A 27,748-nucleotide genomic window follows, 5' to 3' on the forward strand; every position below is an offset into this window, starting at 1 on the left:
CTAAAATCAAAAATTTAAGTTATACTGAGGAGGACGCCAAGATGGCGGCCGCTTCCGGCGACGATTCCTTGGAAGAGAACAAGGCAGCGATCACACTCACATAATGATATAGGAAATTGAATTAAAATGTATGTTTACTTTAAAATAACACAGTGCACAGAACACGGGTTTGACGTTGGGCGCGATTCCTTGGAAGAGAACAAGGCAGCGATCACATTCACATAATGACATAGGAAATTGAATTAAAATTTATGTTTACTTTAAAATAACACAGTGCACAGAACACGGGTTTGACGTTGGGCACCAATCTGAAGCTACGACAGGAACTGCTGAGCTGCCGGGCTAGACGAGACTCAGGTCACAAGCTATCTAGAGGAAGGGACAAAATGAACGAGAAACACAAAATTTTGATAGGCGTGACCGAAAATTACACTAAAAAGAACATTGCCGACTCGCCCGATGAATAAAATGGGGTAATCCTCGCGGATTACCCCCTAAAAAGGAAAAAATATCAAGAGCAATAAAGACCTACCTACTTGTACATCCGAACTAGGAGCCAAAAACGAACTGAGGCACTCTCGACCAACCAGAAAGCAGCACCTATGGCGTCACTTTCTGGGTTCGAGAGTGCTCTCATGGGATTGGTTGCCGCCTGAAGGGCGCCCAATTTGATAACATTTTAAATTTTGAGGGGCCATACTACAGGTCTTTCTGATTACAGGTAATTTAAACCACCTACAAATGATGAAATTTAATTTTTTTTGAGAGGGGGGGGGGGGGTGATAATACTGCCTCTTTCCGCAAAGGGAGCGCGAAAGTAAAAATTTCAGATAGTTTACAAAGGTATCGTCTTAAGTATATCCATAAATACACTCATATCCAAAAATTGGTCCAGTTTCTTTTAGTGTAAAGTATGTAAAATATATTTCTTAGAATGAAAACTCTAAGCCAGCTCCATTAAATGATGAATTTCGATCCGTAGTATTACATATATTAAGAGCCCTTTTTGTGGTTTATGGTGGGGGGAGGGTCCATGCCCTAGGAACAGAACCCACTAACCTCTTGGCTCTGTAAGTCATTTGTATAGAGGACGCCTTTAAGGGCTCTTTTGAGGGACCCCTTTAAGGGGCCTTTTCACGAGCCTTTTTAGGTACTTCTTCAAAGGAGCCGTTTTTCGGAGACCCACTTAGGGAATCTTTTTTGAGGGACTTTACAGGAGTCCCTTCTAAGGTGCCTTCTTTAGGGTCATATTAAGGAGGCCCACTTAGGAGACCTTTTTAAGGCCTTTTAGTATATTGGACTGTGTCGGTTCTGTTACTTTGCATATTTTCCTGGTCACTAGAAGTATTCATGCCCAAGTAGCAAGGATACCTATAGATGGACATAAAATCGTAGGAATGTTGCTATATTATATTTGCCATGCGTATTGCCTACTCCCTCATTTGAAGGCGCGGAAATTATTGCTATATTGTTGCTATGATGTAGCAATAAATTCCGATTATTGGTTGTGTCACCTGTTGCCAATCTGCTAATTGCAAGGCGCAAAAATTATCGCAATAATCTTGCTATTAAGTATGATGAAAAACTACCGCGTGTTCCTTTCCGTAACTTGTTGTAGTATGGTCCCCTTTAAATTTAAAAAAATGTATCAATTCGGCGCCCTCCAGGCCGGCAGCCAATCCCGTGGGAGCACTCTCGAACCCAGAAAGTGACGCCATAGGTGCTGCTTTCTGGTTGGTCGAGAGTGCTCTCAGTTCGTCTCGACCTCGCTGCTACCTGGATGTGCGTGTAAGTTTTTGCTCTCGATTTTTCCCTTTTTGGGGGTAATCCGCAAGGATTACCCCCCATCTTTCATCGGTTCGGGTCGGTAATGTCTCTTTTTAGTTAATTTTGGTCACGCCAAACCAAAGTTCTGTGTCCTTGTTCATTTTCATCTTTTTTTCTTTTTATTTGTGGCATGTGGCCTAAGTCTCGAGCCCGGCGCTCAGCAGTTTATTTTATTCTGTTACCCCACATCGCTTCATTGTTTTCAAATCTTTAGCATGAATGCAGGAATGTATCGCAACAATTTGATGAAACAACCATTTTTCCTCAATTTAGTCTTCTCGAAATAGCTCAAACTCGATAAATCTGAAACCTTAAAAATTTCAATGCTTTTTTAAAAGGTTTGAATTTCCAGTCAATCAAAATAAATATCGTCTATGCTTTTAACCAAGTTCTGGGAAATTTAATTTTACTTCTTTCATGCCTTTCTTTCCTCCTTTTATTTCGTTTCTGTATTTGTTACTTTTAATTCTTTGAATTTTTTATTTCATGCAAATGCGCCGGTAAGGGTTTCGTTTCATGTCGGAGCTATATAATGTGTGAAAAGTGAGGCACCCGACAGGTAGCCTGGCTAGCTCAAACGGTAAAGGCGGCGCACGGCAGTAATCCGAAGGTTGCGCGTTCTAATCCCGCCTCGGACAGAAGAATTTAAAGGGTGCTGGATGATTGAATCATGAACTCCTGTCAATTCCGGCAAGATCGGATTTTCGAATGGATTCTGCAACGTTGTAAAAATTAGGGTAGACTGATAAATTCCTCAATTTTCCTAAAACCATTTGGCACCGCTACAAATAGCAATGACATTGCTATTAAGTATAGATTTTTTTTATCGATCTGACCTGACGGAATCGGGAAAAATCGTCCAAATGTTGACTGAGAATTGCTACCTTATAGGTATAATTATTGCAATATTTTTTACAACTTTATACCTACTTCAAATATCACATTTAAGAAGTGAAAATGTTGACATTTTTGAGGTCAGGCACGGAAATTTAACGGTATGAATGTCGTAAATTTTTTTTGCCTTCCGCCTTCATACCCCAAAATAATTAAGTTGAAAAAGATACGTATTATCTATCCACCAATCTCTCCATATCTGAATGCTTTTGTCAGGAATTTTTTGAAAATTGCTTCAAAATTTAGCCGTGCATCGTTGATTTCAGGGAATATTTAAGGATAAAACAGACTATCCAACATTAACCCGGATGTCGTACTGTCAATGTCGGCTTAAACTTGTGTTTTTGAGTATCTTCAAACAGTTTGGATGGACCCATGTCGCCCTGATTCTTGACCGGTCGGATCTATTTTCACTAACAGTCGGTGAGTTTATTCTTATTCACACTAAAGCAGTTTCTAAAGGGTGCAAACGAATTGTCGTCGATCCACTTAAATAACAATTATAAGGGTCGTCAAGGTTGTAGAACTCCTTAGTTAACTAAATCCTCTGAGCTATTCTGCCGTGATAGCAAAGAGAGCCGTAAGTGCAAAATTTTCGAAATCGAGTTTTCTTCAAAATTCGTCTAAACTCTTTTAGATGAAATTACTGAGACAGCTAAAACAGCAAAATTCATCCTAATTTAATGAAGACGAGACGTATGAGAAAGCCGTAAGTGCACAAAAAATGACTTATAGTTTTTTCAAGACAGCCGTAGGCCGTAGGTGCATGAGAGCCAATGAAAACAGTGCTTTCAAGAGGAATGCCGCCCTCATGTGCCGATTTCTAACCTGAAAATGTGTCTGTTGTGCGTCCAAAACGCAACCACGAAAGCATGCAGAAGATAGCACTTACGGCTGCCTTGCCTAACAATAACCTAGCAGGAAAATGAAAAATACCCTTTTTATGTAATGGAAATAAAATTAGTCGATTTTTAATCATCCATACGATTTCTAGGAGTCTTCCGTACGATTAGTGGAAATTTAACAAAGAACGGAGGCTTCTTGCAACAAAATTTTCCGGTCAAAAGCTTCTGAGCCCGTTTTCTCAGAACTTCATTTTTGCACTTACGGCTCTCTTCGCCATCACGGCAGTATTCTGGGTGACTTTTAAACTTCGTAAGATAGATAAAAACAATTAGTAAAAAGTGATTGAAGGCCACTACCCTCAGTTTACTAACGAGATAGGTATAGGAGAGAAACCTAAACACGAGCTTTGGACATAGTAATGAAAGCTACCGCACTTGATCCCAGTTTCTCTTACAGGATGCCTGTAAGTGCGGGAGTAGCTCAGGCAAATAAGCCATGAAAGGGGCTATAGCCTGCAAAAATCCCGGGTAGCAATGTTTTCATCGATTCCTATGTAATTTTTGACGCTGAATCCGAATTTCAACTTTGCGCCATTTTTTTCGGACCGGAAAGTTGCCAAATTTGGCAAAAATGGCCTAAAATCGGCATTTTTTGCGGATTTTGGCCTGTAACTCGCCAAAAATTGATCTGACGACAAAATTAGTTATTTTCAGAAATAAAGCTCGTTAAATTTCCGATAAAAAAGTTTCTATACATTTTTTGCCTAAGGGCAAAATTAAGCGCGCTGGCGGGCGCCAAACTTTGAAAAATGAGCAAAAATTGCGGGGTTTTTTGCCGATTATGGCCTGTAACTCGCCAAAAATTGATCCGACGACAAAATTAGTGTTTCAGAAAGAAAGCTCGTTAAATTTCCTATAAGAAGGTTGCATAAATATCTTGCCTAAAGGCAAAATTAAGCGCGCTGGCAGACTCCTTTAATTCGTAAGTGATTGCTCTTTCGTGGCTCCGATGGAAGCTCTTTAGAAAACCAGGTTCAGCGGTGATGCATGTCCCGATACTATTTGCGCTGCTTGTTTGCATCTTCAATCTGTGCACCTGGCTCGGCACATTTCAGCCGTCTGTTGCGTTATCATTCCTGCAGATTGCGCTGAAATCTTATCCAGTACATCTCTCTGCGTAATTTCATGATTTGGTTTTGATGACACCAACTGTGGCTTCTCTACATCCTCGAGTGATCAATCCGTGATTTCATTGCATAGATTGTCTCTCCTACTCTTGCGTTCGTTAGGCGTTTTCGGGTTACTATCTCGCGAATCTTTCGTTGTCTGGTTGTTGAGCTTATCCGTAATTTGATTGCATGGATAACAACAACTAATAGGTACACTTCATCGTTGGTTTCTCGTCCGCACGAGTCCGCCAGTTGCTGAATGGTCTATGAGTTCTTTGCATGGAGTTCAGCGACTGGAAATTTCTCATCGTTATTGATTTCAGCGTTTGCTAGGCGTTTTCGGGTTTCTAACGCGTTCATCGTTGGTATTTCGTCCGTACGAATCCGCCAGCTGCTGAATTATCTGTGATTTCATCGCATAGAGTTCAGCGACTGGAATTTTCTCCTTGTTGTTTTCTCATGATATTATTAGAACAAGTTTGTTGGTATTTAAATGTCTATTATTTTCTGTTATGTTATGTTTATGATTTTTTGATTTTTGATTTTTTTGTCTATGATTTTATGATCTGGATCCTTTCATCGTTTGCCTCTCGCGATTTTATTAATAAACTTCTGTGTGTAGAAACTTATTTAACCGGTGTTTCTCAAAGATTTAAGGAATTATGGGCTTTAATGTGGAGGTGAATTGTTTTATTTGTGAAGAACCCCTAGAAAATGGACGCACTGTGACAAATGTAAAACAACAAGGAATCCAATTTTTTCTTGAGGCAAGCAATAAGAGGAAAGATGGAAAGTTTCGTTTTTTAAAAACGCTTTCGTCGGTATCCGTTCATGAAGCGTGTCGCAAATTGTACCCGAGAGAAAGAAAGTTTTCTCTGACGTAAGTGTTAAAGCACTTACCCAAGAAGTCAGCACTGAGGTAAGAGGCACTGACGTCGGGAGAAAGACTTACCTAAGTGCAGAGATGTCTCTGAGGTAAGCGGGACTGAGGTCAGGACTTGGTTCAGAGGGTAAGTCTCTGACATCAATCTTAATCGAACCGCACTCACTCCCAAAAAGTAGAGATGGCTCCCCCTTCCCCCACCCTATTTCATTTTCGTGGGGGAATATTTCCTCGGGACACGGGGACCACAAACTTTATCTTTCAGAGAGGCATATTTTGTAGAAGGTGGGATTTTCTAAGAGGGAAGGAAAACTAGTTTAAGTAGCCACACTCTTGAATAATTTGTTTTACCCTCTTCGTTTAAGATGGCACTTAAATAATTAAAACACAACAAAAAATGAGATCGATAAAAATATTATCACCGCTTAAATATGTATTTAGATATATTTATTTAAGCATTATTATTTTTTTATAAAAAAAAAATAGTTTTAAATTTGGTTTTAATTTTTTTCAGTCTTAACTGTTTTTAAAATGTTTCAGTCTCAATTTTTTTTAAAATTTTCCTACTTTATTTTCAATTCTTTTCTAACTTTTTTACTCCTTTACTTTCAATTTTTGTATCTGCTAATTTATATTTTTTGTATAATTTCAACTTTCATTATTTTTTTTTGCATCATTAGCTTTAATTTTGAATTTTAGTGCGATCCATTTTTTTTTTCAAAGAAACGTAACTTACAAAACTTCATTTACATGTTGATTGATTAAAAAAGAATAATAGAAAAATTAAGTATCGGATTCACATTCAAAGACAAAATCATCATTTGCTGGCAAAATTACCCCAATGGGGGCCCTGAAATGGTAAAATTACGCCCCTAACACGTACACGCGCAGGTAGTGTAGTGGTTCAATCGCTAGGACGATCACCGAAGTTAAGTTACGTCGGGCGTAGTTAGTACTTAGATTGGAGACCGCATGGGAACGAGCGATGTCCCCTGAAGATTGTGATACTTGCTTGGGATTGAAAACTCACAGCAGCCCTCCCTGATCGTCAAATAGTGACTTAACGTACCTGGCAAATCGGTAATTAACGAAATTTTTGCCTGTACAGTATTTCTGGGAGTTTCCACTCCGCTTACGTCTGAGACACTTAGGTCAGTGCCACTTACATCAGAGGCACTTGCCTTTGGAACAGACCTAACACTGAGGTAGCAGATCAGCGCCCGGCAGCACTGACATCAGTGCTTAGGTCTGTTCCAAAGGCAAGTGCTACTGATCTGAGCACTTGCCATTTTTACCAGGGCAATGCAATATGTTTTTGACTACATCAAAGAAACTAGTGATGAATGTCAGTTTTCAATGACTCAGTTGATAGAAATAATTAAAGGAAACCATATTCCAGATTGGAGAACGATTAAAATGCATTTAGAGGATAAGTATGGAAATGATGTAGTAATTTCCAATTATAAAAATCTTCCCCCTATTGTTTCTTTTCGAACAGCTGCTGATAAAATTTTGAGTGAGTCTTGGTATGCTAAGAAACGAGACAATGAACTCAACTGAAGAGCGGACTCGCGTAGTAAAAGCAGCCTCAAAAATTATTTTAACTGATATTCGGTCAAAAGTTTACGACATTGAAAATTATCCCGCCGCCGACAATTTTCTCGGTGGAGTTGATTCGGATATTCCCGAGACGCTGAAATTGCTTTTGAATGAAATAATTCTAAAAGGGAAAAAAGGCAACACAGATGGATGGGATAAAAAAATTACTGCTCTGTCGCACTGCATCATCAGTGCAGCAAGACCTAAGTCATTCCTGTCGCCATTGCAAATCGGTGTTTCGTCATTTCTTTACAAAAAATTCCCCTCTCGCGGCTTAATTCGAGTAATTAGTTCCTTAGGATTTTGTGCTTCTTACAATATCAGGCCCAACTTTTTGAAGCATCAGCCATAATGCGATCACCGCTAAGCATCGACTCCTCTTTTTCGCAATTTATTTTTGATAATGCTGATTTTAATACGCAAACGATAGATGGACATAACACGTTTCATGCAATGGGAGGTATTCACTGTATTTCTCCCGCGAATGCAGTAACTTCTGATCAACCTATCGCACGTGTACTGAAAAAACCATCTGCAGACCTCCTCGGAAAATTCGGCACAATTAAATTACAGTCGTTTGAGAAAAGAGACCCAGAGAAGAGTGCAAAGATTAAAATCGAAGACCTGGACTACAGGAAAGTTTTTGAAGGAAAAATTATGCCATCATCTTTTGATTTGCTTTGGCTGTTTGGTAAAACAAGAAATCCTGATGAAGTGCCCGGTTGGGGTGGTTTTATGGAGCGATCGACAGCAGAGCTTCCAATTGAAACATCTTTCATTTCATATTTGCCATCAATTCACCACCTACAAATTATGATACTATTTTACACTGCGCTAACCACGGCATCTCAAAAGGCAAAAGAATTGCATCAAGAAACTTGCTTTATTACTTTTGACCAACCATTATATACGAAAGCCCTTGACATTCTCCACAATTCCTGTGGAGATCCCCGGCTTTCGAATATAGTTGTCAGATTAGGTGGTTTTCACCTCTTGATGTCATTTATGGGTTCCGTGGGATTCATAATGAATGGCAGTGGTTTGAAAGATTTATTTCACACTGTTTATGCCCTTAATTCTACAGAAAAAATAATGGGAGGGCATGCATATTCTCGAGCGGTGAGAGCGCACTCATTGGCATATCTTGCAATTGCGAAAATTATTTTTGATAGCATGCAGCTTCCTGGTGAACTTGAAAAGGATCTAAAGAGTCTTTTTTCGAGTTTGAAAACAAATTCCATTTATGATGTTGCGGGGGATGGTAATTTTATTCAATTTGAAGAAAAATTTGAGAGTCATCTCCAGGAGCTTGAACAACGAGGTCAGACTGCTAAGCTGTGGGTATCTTATTTCAAAATGATTTCACTCGTTAAAAAATTTATTCAGGCTGAGAGAATGGGTGACTGGCATTTACATCTGGAGACTATCAAGCAAATGCTTCCTTACTTCTATGCTAGTGGCCACTTTCTATACACCAAAGCATGCTTGATATATTTACAGGAAATGCACAGTTTAAAAACCAAAATGTCGAGCGCTGAATATGAAACTTTCACTACCGAAGGAAAGTTCACCATACGACGCTCCAATAAATTTTGGTCCGGCATTTGGTCTGATATGACCATTGAACAAACGTTACCCGCCCGGCAAAATTACGTTGTGGCAACGTTGCCAAAACGTTGCAATTTCGCCATTTACGTATTCGGGCAACATTGTGGTAACGTTGCCACAACGTGTAATTTTGTCAGCTTGCATGAACGTAATTGGCAATGTGTCTGCAATGTGTTTTAGCAACATAATGGGAATGTTGCAAAAATACGGTGAAAAAATTTCGGTGATTTATTTTAGGAGTACTCTGCATTTTTACTCCTAGAATTCAATGTGGACCGCAGAGGAGCGTTTCTTAGGCACCCGAAATTCACTTTAAGTCCGATAGTAGCCGCGCTCCGCCCGGGTTCCCAAGCGGGCTCCCATCGAAGTACTAACTACGCCCGACGTTGCTGAACTTCAGTGATCGCCCGTGTGTCGCTGCCACTCAGCTACAGACGCTCGCGTGATAAAGTTTGGTTATTTAGCATTAATAAACACCCCTAGATCTGGTTCAATGATAGAAAGCAATGATATTCTTGCATTTCTGTGCATAATTCTACAACGAAGGATACTGAACATAATATTAGGAAGATCAAGTTTTTAAAAAAAAGGAGTATGAAAAAAAAATTAAAAAAGAATTGAATAAATATATTCATTTTATATAAATAAAATTATTATTATTTTAATTATTTATTTAATTATATTATAATTATTTATTATTATTATAATCATTTGGTATTTTTATTTTGTATTAAATTATTTTCTAATTATTTATATTTATTTTTTTTATTTTATTTTTTATTTTTAAATTATTTTTTTATTTTTTTAAATTTTATCTTCATTTGTATATTTTTATTGTTAATTTTTTTATTTTTTGAATTATCTATCAATTAATTTTTGTTTATTTTTGTATATACATATACATATTTTTGCGACATTGTATGAGGGCGCATTCTCTTATATTGATTGGAGAAAATCATCTGTTGAGAAACAACAGAAAGGAGAACACCTGAAACAGTGGAAAAGTGTCCCCTCCGATTTGCAGCACAGCATCTGCTTGACCTACGACCAAAATTACACAGGGATTGATACTTCACATGACACTATATGCGCATTTTAAAAAACCGAAATCCCAGAGGCCTTATTATGGCCGCCATTTTGAAATTTAGGCATTTTGGGGGGTGTTCCGGGGTCGGACCGTGGTAAACTTTTGGTATGTTCTTCAGGAGGACCTACTGATGACGTTTACATAGGAAAAGTTTGTTCAGCAATTTGTTCCGGGTCAAATCGTGTTTCTCCCTGACTAATAATGTTTAACAACGTTGTCACAATATATCTAAGAAATATTTATTGAAACGTTTTTTAATAATGTTCCAGAAACATTTCTAAAAACGTTTTGAAAATATTGTCTAAAATATAATGTCAGGCAACATTGCTGAAACATTGCTTAAACGTTGCTGCTTTACCTTTACAAAGCAATATCATCAAAAATGTTGCCTTGCAACGTTGCGGCAACGTACACATTGCTCCCTTGCCGGGCGGGTAATGCGAACAATGAAATGCATAGGTGGCCTAACACATGGGCGGGGTGTATCAGAAAATATTCTCTCAACATGGACATTAGGCATGGTTTACCTACCTCCAAAAAATTTGCGACGAAGGCGAAGAATTTTGTGGCGTTACGTTTGAGTCATCTGAACAGCACGTTGATCTACGAAGTTCACGGATTCAACGTGATATCACCGATTTTAATAAAATGGTGAATTGGCTCGATCAGCACGACATCTTCCCACAAATTAAGGAATTAATCGCAATTAATTCAGGAATTTCCGGCACTGACAATATTAACTGTCATCTAGCGCGAGAAATTGGTGCAAAGGGAATTGCAAAACTTATTGGAGAGGACTATGACACGTTGAAGTTCAAGAGAAATGAAAGGTGCATTCCATTGGCGAATGTCAGCTGTGCGATTTGTGTTGAAGACGTAATAACACCCATTGATCCTCATATGTTATTTAGACGAATTTGTGTTGCCAAAAAGTCCGATGAAGAACTGGAGGAGTGCCTAAAATATGAACTTTCACCTTTCCCACTTTCCATGTTCACGGAGGAGGGGATGTATAAAGGAACAAAATCTACTCTCTATGAATCTTTTACTCCGATCACTTTAGAAATCAATACATCCAATGCAATGTACGTCATTGACGGAGGGTTCCTTTTGCACAGGGTTTTATGGGCCCGCGGCTTAACCTTTTCGTCGATTTGCAAAAATTATGTATCATACGTCAAATCACACTATCATTCATCTTTAGCCATTGTCGTCTTTGATGGTTATCCCTCTGATGCAGATGAACGAAGCACGAAGTACATGGAGCGATTAAGGCGGAAAAAACGACTGGGTTCGGTTGATATTCTTTTTGACGAGTCCATGATCCCGTCAGTGTCACAAGAAACATTTTTGTCAAACGACAAAAATAAAGATCGTTTGATTAAAATTTTAATGTCATACTTTCATCGGGATAATATGAGAGCAATGCAAGCAGAGGAAGACGCTGATACTCTTATAATCACCACAGCTATTCAGCATACACCAACTTATGAGACGGTAATAGTCGTGGGTGATCGGATGTTGATTTAATAGTTTTGCTGACTGCCATAGCCAGAGACATATCAAACATTTTTTTAATGAAACCAGGAAGAGGTAAAACTGCACAGCAAATATTCAGCAGCCGCAGTCTTGAAGATGACATTGTCGCAAAACACATCCTCTTTTTACACGCCTTCAGCGGCTGCGACACGACTTCTAGTCTTTTTAATATTGGAAAAATTAAGGTTGTTAAAATGTTTAAAAAACATAAAGAATTATGGTCTCTAGCAGAAATGTTTAAAAATAGTAATACTCCGCCAAACTTCCGGGAAAGCATCATCAACGCTGGTAACCAATGTAGGTATGCTCGCAATTTATGGCTGTGACTTGAATGACAAAAACACCATCAGTCTCAATAGTTACAGACATAAATTATTCGTTCAGGCAACTTTTAAAATGAATCATAATTTAGCTACCCTCCCTCCGACTGAAGATGCTACTGCCCAGCATTCTTTGCGAACTTATTTTCAAGTTCAGCGATGGCTCATTAATGATATAGAACCGACAGAGTGGGGCTGGAAGAAAACTAAAAATGGCAATTGATTCCTGTGACGATGACATTGCCAGCAGCCCCTGAAAACATTTTACGCCAAATATCCTGTAAATGCAAAACAGGGTGTCTCACCAGGGCCTAAGGTTGCAAAAAAATTGGCCTCAAATGCTCCGCTTTATGTGTTAATTGTGCCAATGAATGTAATAACGTGCCAGAAAAACAGCTTATAGAAGAGGAGAATGATTTCGATGACCCTCAGCCAGTTAATGAAAGTGAAACTCAAATTTCTCTCATACATCAGACTCCACCGCCAATTCCAACAGCATGCTCAGCCTCCTCTGTCGACATTGAAATGGCAGGGCCATCGGAGCCACGAAAGAGCAATCGCTTACGAATTAAAGGAGGCCATTGAATTCAGCATTGATTGTTGACGTGGAATAGGCCTGCAACCTGCACGGAAAATTATATTGTAAAAAAAATTATATTGCCGATTTAACAATTTTGTAGTTAAAAAAAAGTGTCCGACATGTTTCAATGTACATTTTACGATAAAAAATCGGTAATTCAACCACCCCCGTAGTTATAGTAGCTTTCCACTATTATAGAATGTACATTTGAAAAATGTCGAGCATTTTTTTAACGATTTAATCGACAAATTAGCAATCGATTTTCTTCCGTGTAAAAGATTGGATTCTTCTTAACAACGCTATGGTTTAAATTTTCTTGGCCGCTGATGATTGAGTGACTGAATGTTTGTGAATGTACGCGTGCACGTGTTTATTTGTAGGGCAATAATAGTCAAAACATACCTATCATTTTTGAGAAGAGTAATTTTTAAGAATTTAAGTTTCGTGAAAAACTTGGTCTCAGGTTGAGGGGATACCACGCAAAAATAAAACGCGCCATGTCGGTACCGGACCTCTTGGGTGGCGTGGAAGCAAGTACTAATAATTATATTTATATATTCTGCCTTAATATATAAGTTTTATATAAAATGAAGTTAATTGATTTTATATAAATTGCCAAACTAACATACTTTGCATTTTTCGATATATGCCATTTTCAAGGAGCTCGATGTCTTGGCACAACTGCACTACAAGTGTCACGATAGAGCACTTTAGTGGATGCACGACTCCTTGAAGTGTTTCCCCCTCATTCTGATGAAGAAAAATGTGGCAAAGATTTATTCCATCCTCCTTTCCGCTGATTTCGATCCATTATCCCCGCTTTACAAAATGGAGACAACACATCTACCATTCGAAGTCAACTGTTAATGCACCTGGGTGTCTGGAAGAGCTTATAGGATTGTCAACACGCAAACAAGCCCCATGAGTCTCCCCGCGAAAAGCTTGATCAGCTGATTAATAATTAATAATAATTTTAAAATTATATTTAAATAGTTAATAATTAATAATAATTCAAAAATTAAATATAAATAATTAATAACTATAATACTAATTTTAAAATTAAATGTAAATAATTAATAATGAATAATAATTTTAAAATTAAATATAAATATTTAATAATTAATAATAATTTTAAAATTAAATATAAATAATTAATAAATAATAATGACTTAGTGTAATTTTTAATTCTCTAAAGAAATAAACTGATATTTTTGGTTCCTTTTGGCGTAAATCTGTCCATTTTCCCCTCTATATTCGAACCTCTCTAATTCGAAATTTCAGTGGGTGTGTATTTATTAACAGAATGAAACATTGGTAAAAATTGAGAAAAATTTGTCATCAAAATTAAGTGAGTATTTACTTGAAAAGCAAAAATAAAGAATATGTTTGAAACAAACTTCAGAGTATGTACAATCAAAAGGGAGAGAAAAAAAAACTCGTCCTATAAAGGAGGTAGTAAAATAGCATTGGTTTGCAATGCAAAATTAAGTCAAACAAAACAAAAAATTGAACAAAATTATTTTAAGGCATCTTCTTTAAAATCTAATGGTAATAATCAAGTGAATCGAGGAATCTCAGCTATAATGCTTTGCTAAAATGTAAATAAAGCGAACAACTCATTTTTAGTGAGCAAACAAGAATGAGGACTTATTCCTTAATTTTCTAAAAAAATGGCAGAAGATAAACTTCACCAGTCAGAGTGTCCGAGGAGGAGGCATCAAATACACTGGAACTAGGTGGTTATGTTTACGCCGGAGGCGTTGAGGGACCCCTGAGAGGAACTCGCCAGGGCTTTCCAGCAGAGGGTACCTCTTGGAGGTGGAATATAAAGCCCTAGGAGCAACTCCTTTGGGATTGGTTTGGTGGGAGGAACGAATGCCAGCCTTAAGGAGGTGACTCCAAGGGTGGGAGGGAGATGTCCTTTAAGAGTAACTCCTAGGGTCGGCACCTGGAGCGGAGCGTTGTAGGTGGCCGGTGCGGCGTGACCTAGAGAGGAACTCTCGAGAGCTGGTCAAAGCAAGATGTACCGCGAGAGTGTCTCTCATGGAAGTGGCCTAGGGAGGAACTCTCGGGAGCTGGTCCGAGCAAGATGTGCCGCGAGAGTGTCTCTCATGGAGGTGGCGATGGAAGTGACGAATGGAGCAGGTCACGGCACAGTATTTATACCGCCAGGAGTGAGAGGGGACGACCGCTTGCCTCAATGCGTAGGAGCGAGATGGATGGATCACGTGCCGCGACACGTGCCGTTGCGTAACGTGGGCAGTGCGAACGGCATACGCATGGTCGCAAGGGGAGGAGAGGAGGCAGCGCGCGCTGCTTCCATGATGCAGTGACGCAACCGCGGCGCGGGTGACGGAAGCAGGGCCAGCGGCGCGGATAGCGGGTGCTGGAGGCAAGCGCCGAGCATGGCGGAGGAGCGTGACGCAGCCTTGGGTGCGGAGGTGACGCACGGCGGGATCATCAGCGCGGGCGGTGGAGATGCGTAAGATAGCCGCAGGCGACGCGGCTTTGGGTCAGAGACAAGAGACCCTCTACTGGCCTCCCAGCGACAGGTGGAAGCTTTTACTTTCGGGGTTTCAACAATTCCTTATGGACAATTACTAGGGACAATTACATCGTCGATGATAAGCTTCGGATGACGTCATGAGCCGAACAAGTTTCCGAAACGTCGGCCATTTTCGGCTTGTTTGCAAAACGAAACTGCCAACACGTTGTTGAACATCAACCATGTAGGTAAGTCAACAGCGGAGTGCTGAAGTCCCGAAAGTAAAAGCTTCCACAATGGCCAAGATACTAGTGGAGGGTCTCTTGTCTCTGCTTTGGGTGCGGGGAGCCGCGCACCGCGAGATGGAGGATGCTGCGGGCGCGGGGAAGCGGGGGAAAGCACCGGCCGCGGGACGCGGACCGAGGAGCGACATCTCGTGATGAGAGCTGCCAGTTTTCACGACGGTGACGGCGCACTATGGTCCGAATAGCCGGTTTAAGCGGCATTAAATCAGATATGTATGTTTAAACCTCGCATGATGAGTTTTCAGGGGTTTTTAGGGTCGCTGAGTGCAAAAATGCTAATATTCTTCAGGAAAAATCCATTTTTAACATTTTTATACTTTATATAACTGTGGTAATACTTTGTTCAGAAACCTTAAATTGAGGCATATAGACCAGATTGACGCGGTGGAGCAGTTGACATCGCGTTTCACTCGTCTTCTTGGTATCCCGGGTTCGAATTTCGGTAGATTTTTTTTTTTTTTTATAAGTTTAAAAATTAATTTTACATTGGATGGACTAAAAGAAGCTAAAAGTAGAGCCTCGTCAAACACTACTATCAAGGGAAGTTGAAAAAGACAGCTCAGGATAATACTTCTACGTTTCATGGCTCCAGAGGCCTACTTTCAAGTCCCACCGATCAGCCGTTTGAACTTGTTTTCGTCTGCCAAGCTAAACTTAAGCTTAAATATCTCCATTTTGATAGATTATTTGTTTGAAACATGGGTAGACGTAAAAAAAAACGTTTAAGGGACCTCAAAGTGGCTTCCTAAGACAATTTCATTGCTCGGGAGCCTTACTTTCAAGTCCCACCGATCAACCGTTTAGACTTGTTTTCGTCTGCCAAGCTAAACTTATGCTAACATATATCTACACTGATAGATAATATGTTTGAAACACTTAAAACTTCAAAAAAAAAAACTTTTACGCGGCCTCAAAGTAGCCTCCCGAGGCGATTCTTTGCTGTCCTTGAGCACAAGTTTCAATCGGTCCCGATCAACCCCATCAACTCGTATTATTCTGCCTGGGCAGATTTAGGCTCTAATGCATACGTCTTGATAGAATATGACAATGGAACATCCTAAAATGCATGGTGAATGGCATATGATAGCTAATAGTAGGAAGTGCTAAGGAACGCGAAAACGTCATTTTTCATGAGAAATAACTTGAGGCTATGGTGGACTATGGTTCTGCCACTAGACTTAAAGGTAGTCTAGAGTCATGACAATAACTTCCGAGTAAAATTACGAGGTGCTCAGAGGTGCTAAGTATATTTTTTGGGTCCTACTTCTGCGATTTTATTGATAAAACTGACTATGTCTAAGGGTTAATCTAGAACATTAGATATGATGAAAAAGAACAGTTTCAGCATGAAACATCTTAAACTTATCTTATATTTTGTGAATCGAGTGCCCAAACACTTTCAGGTACGGTGAAACGACGAAAACAAGCCCTTAAACACAGCACTGCCGCTCGGTAACTGGAATCGCACTCATAAAGTGCTCCGCGCGCCGCACTTCCCAGGCTTGTCACATCTTTATTAGTGCTTTAATCGAAGTGAAATTTTACAAGAGTCTTCTCTACAATATGTACTGTCGATCTACCGCTTAAAATCTAACTTTTTCCAAACTTCACTTTTTCGATTTATTGCCGCTTAAACCGGCTATTCGGACCATAGTGCGGCGTGAACAGGTTTGAACATTAATTAAAGATCAAGCTCGATTTAAAATGTAACCAATAGCATGTATGGGATCAAGGCAGAAACCGGAAACATAATTGAATTTCAAAACTATTTTATTTCACTGATTTTCTGGGGGAAAAACACAGTTTTCTGAAATTAGATGACTACCCCAAATTAAAGTTTGTCACAACTTTTTGGTTGGAAAGGGCTACCTGGGTGGGAGCGGGGACACGCAGGAGTGGGTGCGGGACACGCACGCTGGAGTAGGCGCGTGGGCGTTCCAATAACGAATGCTCAGTATCCGCAGGGTGTTCGTCGTTTCGGCCACTCCAAAATTACATTCCTAAATCATTTCAAAATTTTGACCTAAGCATTGACTTTTGAAGTGCGGACCCCCTCCAACCCCGCAGCGAGAGTGGGAAGAAAGGGAGGCTTCGGGACCGTGCAATCCGGATTCCTTGAAGTCGATTCCTACTTCGTCTCTGCGAAGCTGAACTTTCTCCGACTGCGGGTAACTGCAAATGGGTCTGAGCCACCCTGTAGAGGACTGTTAGTATGAACCCTGAAAGTGGCAATTTCCAATCAAAAAGTGGAGAGTTTTTGCCATTGCTGGACTGTACCCCATGTACTAAAAGTGATGAATATTTATTTCTTGCTAGATGTGCAGTATATTTTGGTTCCAGGGAGAAATCTGGAAAGTGGGCTGAAGAAATTCGGAGTTCTCAGCTTCGTGCGAGAACTGGATGGCAATGACGAAAATCAGTGTGATCAGTATTTGAAAGATGTCAGCATGTACGCTAGAGGTAAGCGTACTCAGAGTCATGTAATATCATTCTCAGACATTTTTAGGATTGAAGCAAATAAGGAGATATTATATTCCTCTCTGTTGTATGCCTTCCTACGATCACATTTTTACTTTCTCGATACCCTAGGGTAGAGGAAGTATTGTCACCCTCCAAGGAAATAAAAAGAAATTTGAAATTTCATAATTTCTAGACGTTTTAAGGTCCCTGGAGTCAAAATAACCATACCTACTTGACGTCCCCCAAATCTGTCTACAGCGATATCTCAGAATCTATCTCTTGGATTTCATTCAAAATATGCAGATGGTCTCCTTGTGCACGTCAAACGATTTTGGAGTACACTTAAATTTAGGGGGGGGGGGGCAGGGGCCAAGATCCATTTTTAGCAAAATCACACGGAGAGCTAATTTTTAAGGACTGTAAATTTTGAAAAATGCCTTTAATTCTTTGAAAGTGGGAATCAAGCGCACTGCCTGGGTCATAAATTTAAGTTCCTAAAAGATCTTTGGAGTAAACTTAAAATTCAAGGGATACGGGTCATATGGCGAGGGCACTTAGCTCCGCAAAATAACACGAAGAGCTCACTTTGACGGACTGTAGATTTTGAAAAAATGCCTTTAAAGTCGGCTTAAAAGCACCACCTGGGTCATTAATTTAAGTTCCTAAAAGATCTTCACACTAATCTCATAATTTCAGAGGTTCCGATAGCAAACGGTCAATAGATGAGTCGGAACGCTCCTGGGTATTAGCAGCAAATGATTTGAGTCAGGTGAAACCTTGGATTTCAAATGCATTATATAATGCATCATATACTATCTCCAAAATGACTCCGTAGGTATACACCAAGTAAAATTAGACAACTAATTAGGTACTTACATACTATGAATCATCGAAGCTAACACACTAGATCTGACACTTAGATCTTTATTAGAAACTAATATGTTTGTTGTTAATAAACTTGGAATCCCGGCAGATTCCATATTCCGCGGTTCCTTTTTACGAGGTACGGAACATAAATAAATCGGCTCGTGCGAAAACCGCTAAGGTCCATTTTTTTCAATTTTGAGATTTTTGATTAAAATACTCTCGGAGGTCAGACACACTCATTATACTGTGGTGAAAATGTTTGTTCCTTAGGTTTGAAACCTTTTTCAGGGGCGGGGGGGGGGGGCGTGGTCCGAATTATGTGAAAACCGCTAATGTTTATCTTTCGTTATATGCCTCATAATACTGTACAACAAACCAAAATAAAAAAAGTCTCCTGGACGACATTAGGTGATCTTTATGTATTTTGAGGCGCTAAATCCGAATATGACCTCCGTTTTTTTCCACCACCCTCCAACTTTCCGGAGAGGCCGATTTCACTGGGAAAGATGACCGTTGTAATGTTGGGATGAAAGACAATGACAAATGACTGTGTAAAGAAACATGGTTTATTCGTACCTAATCATAACGCAACTCCACACTCTTACCAAGTTCGTGTCATGTGGTGGCTCATTGGTCCTGATATAAATGCAGGTTGCATAACCGGCTTCAGATGCGTCACAAAAGGCATGTAGTTGCACAAGGGATTCTTCTACTGCCAATAATCTTGGAATTCGAACTTGCCTCAAGGATGAGAGCGTAAGCATGAATTTGTCCCATTTGGTCTGGAATCCCCCTGGAAGGGGTTCGTCCCAGCCCAACTTGAGCAACCATAGTTGTTGCATGTACCTATGTTTTCGCGAGAAATGTCACAGGTGATACCCAGCCAAGGATGTCGTAAATTTTGGCTATGGCAGACAGAACTGCTCTCTTCGTGGTAGCCCTGATGGGTTGGTCTACTCGATATGAAAATGCATCTGGTCTTGGGAGCCAATGAAGACCCAACATGGAAAATGAGGAAGTCATAGGATCTTCCCAGGTAAATGGTACCTCTAAATCTTCGTCGGCAATGCATTCCAGAACCCTTGGGTCGTTGCTGGTCCACTTCCTAAGCGCAAAGTTGCCTTCCTTGAGTAGCGCAATTAACTCCTCGATGAGAGATCGAGTTAATTCAACGGTTCTATCCCCTGAGATCACATCATCGCAGAAAATGTCCTCCAGAATTAACTTGGATGCTCTGGGGTACCGGTCTTTGTAAAGAGTGGCAAGCTCTATTAACGATCTGCTCGACAAGAACGACGAGCTGCCTACACCGAAGGTGACCCGGTTTAGCTGATAGATCTGCACAGGAGCTTCCTTGTTAGGACGCCATAACACCAGGTGGTACCTTCTGTCTTCAGGGTGTAGCGCAATTTGTAAGTACATCTGCCGAATATCGCAGGAGAACACAACCTTGTGTCTTCGGAATCCCATTAGTACGTCTCTGATATCCTTTAGTAGAGAAGGTCCAGTATGGAGCACGCTGTTCAAGGATTCGCCGGTACTTGTCTTTGCACTTGCGTCGAAAACTACTCTAAGTTTCGTAGTGGAACTAGTCTCCTTTATAACGCCATGATGAGGAAGAAAGCAGTGTGAACCCTCCATAACATTGTCCGGAGCAAGAGTCATAACTCCGTTCTTCTGATATTCGTCCATGAATACCACATATAGCTTGTGAAACTCTGGCTGATGCTTGAAACGTCTTTCTAAAGCCAGAAAACGCCGGAGTGCCTGTGGATAGGACTCTCCCAGCGCGCTCGGAGGCTTTGCGAACGGCAGTCGTACTGAGAATTGTCCGTTGGGCAGACGCTCGACATTCTCACGAAACGAAATTTCAGCTGGGTCATCAGGAGGACTCGTTGGCTCTCTGGAAGATATCGTCTCGATCTGCCACAAATTTTGAATATCTTTGCTGAGCTGGGCAATGGAACCTTGTTCCAACTCAGCCATGAGCACCATGGGAGGATGCAATTGCGTTGGAGCAGATCCCATTAACACATGTCCCAACCTCGTTTCAATAAGATAGGGCATATTTGTGCCCAGAGGCCGCGGTTTTCCAATAATTAAGACAGGAAAGAGGTCCGCACCAATTAAAAGATCTACGGGCCCAGGCTGGTTCCATTCTGGGTCAGCCATGGGTAAACCGCGCACTAAGTGCTGCACGTCATCATGGATGAACGTGGAAGGAGTAAAATCAGTGATTTTATCCAAAATGATTAGTTCGTGTTCCCTAGCGAACACTTTATTGTCTACAGATGACAGAGTCACAGTGGCCGTACCACGAGTAGAACTTGGGAGACTGGATATGCCTTGGATGGCTCCTGCCCCTTGGACGATAGGCAACCCTATAGCATGAGTGCATTCGGTCGTAATAAACGTCCCCTGTGCAGCGGAGTCGAGAACTGCTCTCACAATTTTGGAGCTATTGTGAGTTTTTACTCTTACGAGGACGGTGGCGAACATTACTGTAGCCTTCGTTGATTTTTTCGTGCCCATCATCACCTTCTTGGAACTGCCTTTATCTTCTTGACCCATGGAGTAATTCTTGTCTCGGTGTAGCAGAGTGTGATGCATCTCATCGCAGACGTAACACCTTCTAGAGCTCTTGCAGCTATTACTCGTGCAGTCTCCTGGAGAGAGACAGTTTACACATCTTTTCAGAGACTCGACGATTTTCCTCCGATCTTCAGTCTTTTTGGCCTTAAATTGAGCGCATAAAAATAATGGATGCTTTTCTTGACAGCAGGGACAATCAGAATTAGATATTTCAGATTCATTTCGTCGTTTACCACTTGAATTTTGGGACTTGGATGATCCCTTGCCCTTGCGCCATGCCGACTTGTTTGGCTCTGCTTGGTTAGCATTGCTCCTTGACTGAGAATTTGTTCCGACATACAAGGCCTTCTTTTGTGATCGATTATCGTTGCTTGATTTTTCACCTCTTTTAGATGAGACATCATCGATTTTTGCATTTTCCTTCTCCAAGAAGTTCATGACATCCTCCAACGTTGGATAAACAGTGGAATCTGTCCTGGAGTCTTCAAAACGCTTCTTGTGATATGGAGACAATTTCCGCAAAACGACTGCTACCACCATAGGTCCATAATCCTTCGAGTCGTAGCCTAATGCTCGAAGCGCATGCTTATGTTTGTTGATCTGAGTTAAGGCATTAGGTATGTCCTTATCAGAATTGATGAATGGCATATCAAGCAGTCCAAAAAAGTGATGAGATATGTGCTTTCTTGTGTTTTGGTATCTTCCTATCAGCAAATCCCAGGCGACAGCGTATTGATCTTCTTCGGCCTCGATATTCTTTATTAACTCCAAGGCCTCACCCCTGAGCTTAGAAGTTAAATAATGAAGTTTCTCGACTGGCTTCAGTTTCTCATTATCATGGATGGTCGCCTTGTATAAGTTGTAAAAGGACGTCCACTCTGAATAATCTCCGCTAAAAGTAGGAAGTTCCAACCTAGGGAGCCGTACGCCGCCAACGGCATTGTCACCGTTTGATGTTTCCGGTCTCCTGGATTTTTGTTGATAGATTTTTTCTACTGAACGAACCAGCTCGTCATAAGATTTCTGGACAGCAGTTACAGGTACCTTATCATCCTTCACGACGTATACATTTGCCTTCACTGAAAAAAACGTTTCCTAAATTCAAGGCGACGCCCTGTTGACCTAAGAAAATTGGATACTTGCAAAAAGTGGACAAGAAACGAAGTCTTGAATGAAGAAAACGGTATTGCCTTGGTCGACGAAAACGCGATTTCTTGAACCAAAACTCCTGTTACATTGAAGCACGAAAACGTTTCCTTCAAATTAGGAAACACCGCCGCGCGAAGAGTTTCCTAAAAGTAAGTAAGTGTTGTGTTGTTTTCAGGAAACGTTTCCTCAAAAAAAAAAAGGAAACAGTATCTGCAAGCGTTTCCTTAAAATTAGGATACGGTCGGTCCCGCCGCGTCGCTGCCTCGAGAATCGGCTCCCCGCCTAGTGTCCCTATCCTTGAAGCGCATACCCCTATCGTTGGTACTGCCGGGGGTGATTTCCTTCACGTAGTTGACGCGCTTCGCGCTCCCTCTGGTATCCTGATGAAGAACTCCGTTTCGCCCTGGCTAAGATTTGATCCTGTAACCTTCGATATTGTCCCGGGAAGAGTAAAATTCCGACACCGTAGTCCACTCGGCCACCCTACCCTCGCGAGCGATGAGGAGTTATTTTCCTATGTTAAACCTATTCGCATCTATCTCTTTGGCTACACAGATGCCCACCTGCTACCGTTCAATAGCACTTGGGTTTATCTAGCAAATACTACCTCAATTATCATTTAAATATATTAAATATATCCACATATTTCCCTTTTCTTTCTGTTTATCAGCCGGTTCTCAGATATTATTTAAAGACCGTGGGCCATCGCCGCCATAACTTAACCAACGTATTCCCCTTTCTTTTTCATTCGGAGATAGTATAATCATGGAGTAAATTATTTTTTTATTTAAGTCTGGTTAAAGGACAGATTTTCATACGTGCCTCTCAAAGGTAAATTATCACTCATTCGATTATCCAATCTGACGCCCATATCATTAAGGTTAATGCGTAAATCAAAGAGGCTCATGTGAGAACCGCTTCTGCTCATACTGAAAGTAAATATGATTTAAAATTCCAATAAAGTATAGACAAAATAATCTAAGATTATTTAATTCTGGCTATAAAATTGGCACATAAAAGATAAATGATCTTCATGGAGTTTTCAAAATGTACTCGGAATAGCGGTAAAGATGTGGTGATAAAGGCATGTATAGGTACTACTTTAATGAGTACATATCGGGCCGAGTCAAGCTTTCTGGGATTTGAAGATACACTTAAAAATGTTCGAAGCTACGACCAGATTCCAAGAGTGTACTTGCAGTAAAATGTTGAAAAGCTTCACATTATTTATTTTTACCTACATTAACGGACGCACGCTTTTGTTTAGAAAATTTAAAGACATTTTCGTCGAATCAGAAAATTCACCGAAAAATATTAAAGGAACTTTGGATCTGATCCGTGCATTTGTAGAAAGCATTCTGACATTTTGGACAGAAAACAATATTTTTGATAAGGCACAAAAATTGCGTTTTTTCAAAACCTCCACCTTTCCGACGCGTAAATCCCTTACGAACAAGAGATAAATTGATTAAATTTAAACATACTGAATTTGTTTGGAGTGGAGTGGATCTTACGAATAACGCCATCCAAGCGCTTTGCTCGGATTTCTGTAAAGGACCGTTCAAATAATATGCAACGCTCTAACGGAGAGAAATGGTCAAGGAGAGAGTTACGCCGTTTTGTTTTTACGTGTGAAAGAATAGGGACTTACGTCGCAAAAGTGTTACGAGGGAAGAAGTGAGTGGGGTTCCAAAAATTGGAAATTTAGCGTTACGTTTTTTATGAGCGTGATGTCACTCATGGGCGTAAGGGTGCATCGAAATTTTCACGTAGGTAAGCCGTAGAGAGCATGGTGGTATACGGATGGAAGGGCTCATCATCTCAAAGTGTAGATACGCCCTTCCGCCAAAGGAGCGACGGTATATTTGGAAGGCCCCTCTTGAGCAACTCGCCGAATACATGGTGGTGTACGGCACGTTGCATCCACCTCCTCAGTAGGCGTTTGGTAATTTTTTTGTTTCCTAATTTTAAGGAAATGGGTTTCTTCGATCAACATCACATAGATCCTTAAATTGAGGAAACAGGAAATGCTATGCCCGTTTCCTAATTTTAAGGAAACTGATCTCTTCGAACGACACTCCATGGATTCTTCAATTCAGGAAACGGCTTTGCTTCTCTCCGTTTCCTAATTCTAAGGAAACAGGGTTCTTCGATCAACACCACATGGATCCTTAAATTTAGGACACAGAAGCGATTCCTTCGTTTCCTAATTTTAAGGAAACAGTTTTCCCGTTTCAAGTATCCGTTAGTCTGTTTCAAGAAAACGTATACGTGGTTCAAGAAAGCATGGTTTTCTTAACTCAACACAATTTTGTTACCTTGGATCGAGATAACTGTTGGCTTGTTCCAAGCTAACACCGTGTTGAAATTAGGAAACTTTTTAAGGATACATGTTTCCTTAAATTTAGGACAAGTTTTTTTTCAGTGTTTAGGACGGCTGATTGTATTGCGTCGAAGTCGGCCTGCAACTTCTGGATCCTTAGGAGGGATCGCTCGTGATCCCTGTAGTTTTTTTCGCTCAATTCACTCGTGAAAATATCCGCTATACTCTGGGTAGCAGAAAAAATTCTCTCTCGATCCGCCTTGAGCGCTGCTAGTTCGGCGAGGTGCGCTGGAGAACTTTCCCTCGATTTTGGTGTGCCTGGATGCGCCTTACCTGAGGAGTCTTGATCACCCGCCATTTCAACTAATTTTTTCAGAAAAATTTAAGTAGCTGAATGATTTTTCCTGAAAATTTTAGTTGAGTAATTTTCTTAGGAAAATTAATTAGAATGAAATTTTCTTGGAGAAAAATTAAATAGCATAAAAATTAGTTGGGAGAGCTAATTTTAAGATTCGTACAGAAAACTATTCAACGAATAGTTCCCGGGTTTCGGCACCATGAAAAGGAGTGCGACTTTTAGAGTCGGCTAGCGCTGGTCCTGAGAAAGAGCGGACGAGTGCCAGCTGTCCTGTAGAGGACCTGGTTTGTGCGCTTGGAAGCGCTTAGAACACCCCACGAGATAGCTCGGTCGGGCTGGCCCAGTGTGATAGCACTCCGGGCGATCTGGACATGGAAGTCCACGTTGGTTTTAGTGCTTGGAGACGCCGTAGAGACCCCAAGAGACGGCTCCTCAGGCTGGCCCAGTGCGGTAGCGCTCCGGGCGATGTGGGCATGGAAGACCCGCAAGTCTCTGGAGCCGTGGAGAGCTCGGTTAGAGATGGACCAGCGCGCCAATGGAACAGAGGTGTAGTACTTGGAGGTACTTACCGTAGGCAGTTCTCTTCTTGGCGGTTGAGCTGCGACTGGTAATGAGACGCGCGGCCGCTCGCCTTTTATCCGCGACGCGACGCGCGGCCGCGTGATAAGAGCGCGCGACGCGACGCGTGCCCGCGTGATGAGTGCGTGGGACGCGGGACTGGTTGCAAAAGCAGCACACAGCGAACGGTCCGGCGGTACGCGCGATCCTGGCATCCAAGCTGATGCCAAGTTTCTCAAAAAATTGAGATAGAAAAAAATGCCCCAAAAATTCTACAACTTAAAAATTTGAATTCGCAGACGGAGGAGGCTGGTATAAACAGTCGCCTTGAGCATTTCTTGGGTCCGCTTCTTCAACTGCCACACTTCACTGCCATAGGTGATAATAGGCTTGACAACCGAGTTATAAATCCTCTTCTTGTTGTCTTTGGAAATCCTTTGGTCCCAAAGGATCCCATTAAGCATGGCGATGGCTTTCCTTCCTAGAAGATTACGGTCCCGAATGGCCTGATCCAGCTTCCCATCCGAAGTCAGCTTCACCCCCAGGTACTTGTATTGTTCGCAACTTTCTATATGTTGACCATCCTCCAGGACTATGCTTTGCTGAGCACCTCCGACTGACATCTTTTAGCGGCTCTGGTGCTTGCACTAGAGCTGCTATTCCGGACGGTCCCAGCTGGGGAGTATCATTGGACCATGTTACATTGGAGAGACCGTGCGTTGGTTGATGGGAATCGGCGCCATTTTCTGCTGTTTAGGGGGGACTGATTTTATTTTAATTGATATCTTTTTCCTGTGAGCGAATGCTATGTTGTGTAGTGTATTTTTGGAATCATGGTGATACTGTCAATAATTCAAAACGATAATCTCGCACTGGAAAAAATGTACTTTACGTTTAAAATTTGAAAATTCAAATCTATAAGTTTTCGCGCTTTTTTCGAAGAATGCCGTGGTTGGAGCTTCCTAGTCATAACTCGACATCAGCTGATAGCAAACAAAGGTTACCAAGGAAACCGTAAACGCGTAACAACTACCGTCGCCAGAGCCGCTTTCCGACGCGAATGCGTTGGAGCTTCCTGCTTGTTTTGTCTTACGGACACTAACCTCGAGGCCCCATTTGCGGTACTCCTCCACCAACTTCCGGGTCATATACTCCGCGTCATCGTGATCTTGACTTATGACTACCTGGTCGTCAGCAAAGCATAGCGTGAACAGTGTTTCTTGGTCATTTAGAGGGACGCCCATGCCGGCACACTTTCTTTTCCATTCCTTTAGAACGTGCTCTAGATATATCTTAAACAGCGTCGGTGACAGACAACATCCCTGCTTAAGCCCCTTGGTGACAAAAAAAACCGTCTGAAAGCCTTCCTTGGCACTTAATTCTAGCAAAAGCCCCCCGATAAAACTGCTTGACTGCCCCAATAAGTCCTTTACTAAAACCAGTTTCTTCTAGGACTTCCCAGAGTTTCACAAGAAGAATACTATCATAAGCCTTTTCAATATCCAAAAACACTAAATGAAGCTCCTGGCCAACAATTCTCTTCTTTTCGGTTAACTGGGTAACACAGAACAGATGATCAGCGGTAGACCGACCAGCCCTAAAACCTGCTTGCTCCTCCGCCTCGAACGGGGTCCACTCCTCTTCGATCTTCGCTTTCAACACTTTTCCATAAATTTTACTTATCGTTCCTGTCACCGCTAACCCTCTGTAGTTCCCACAGTCATCCTTCCTTCCTTTTTTATGCGACGCTGTTATCCAGGCCTCTTTCCATTCTTTCGGGATGTCATCACCGTCAATGCACTTCTGCAGCAAATCCCTGAGATAGTTAATCAACTTGCCAGTCCCACATTTAATTAACTCGGCTGGTATGTTTCCTGGCCCAGGAGCTCTTCCATTCATCAATTCCCTGATTGCTTCGACCACCTCCTCAACTCGAATTTCCATTGAGTGATCCTCGACTATATTTTCAGCATTCCCCGTTTGAAACTCTGGTCGTCCTTCCGTCAATAATTTATTAAAATGTTCGTCAAGCTGTGAGATTGTTATCGGAGATATAATGTCCCGTTTCATGTCCTTTCTTAGGCCTTTGATCAGCTTTCAGCTCTCAGCACTCTTCCTTCCCCCAAGATATGTGTCAATCCTTGAGCAGTTGGTCTCCCAAGACTCGTTTTTCTTCCTGGTGATTAAAAGACGAACCCTCGCCTGGGCTTTCCTATACGCGCCGCGGGTGTCTGCAGTCCTAGAAGCCAGATAGTCATGGTACTTCCTACGCTTTTCTTCAATTACCTCCTCTACCTCTT

At 41.2% G+C, this 27,748-nt stretch overlaps 1 protein-coding gene across 1 annotated transcript in view; it reads left to right on the plus strand.

Moving 5' to 3' along the window:
* LOC109038378 (atrial natriuretic peptide receptor 1) overlaps nucleotides 1-27,748 on the plus strand; it is a 405,535-nt gene that overhangs the window by 145,745 nt on the left and 232,042 nt on the right. The window contains exons 4-5 of the mRNA XM_072306602.1: nucleotides 2,988-3,144; nucleotides 17,482-17,601. Coding sequence (XP_072162703.1) covers nucleotides 2,988-3,144; nucleotides 17,482-17,601 — 277 coding nt within the window. The remainder of the gene's footprint in view (nucleotides 1-2,987; nucleotides 3,145-17,481; nucleotides 17,602-27,748) is intronic.

The sequence above is a fragment of the Bemisia tabaci genome, chromosome 1 (assembly GCF_918797505.1).
Source record: "Bemisia tabaci chromosome 1, PGI_BMITA_v3".
Classification (NCBI taxonomy): Eukaryota; Metazoa; Arthropoda; class Insecta; order Hemiptera; family Aleyrodidae; genus Bemisia; species Bemisia tabaci.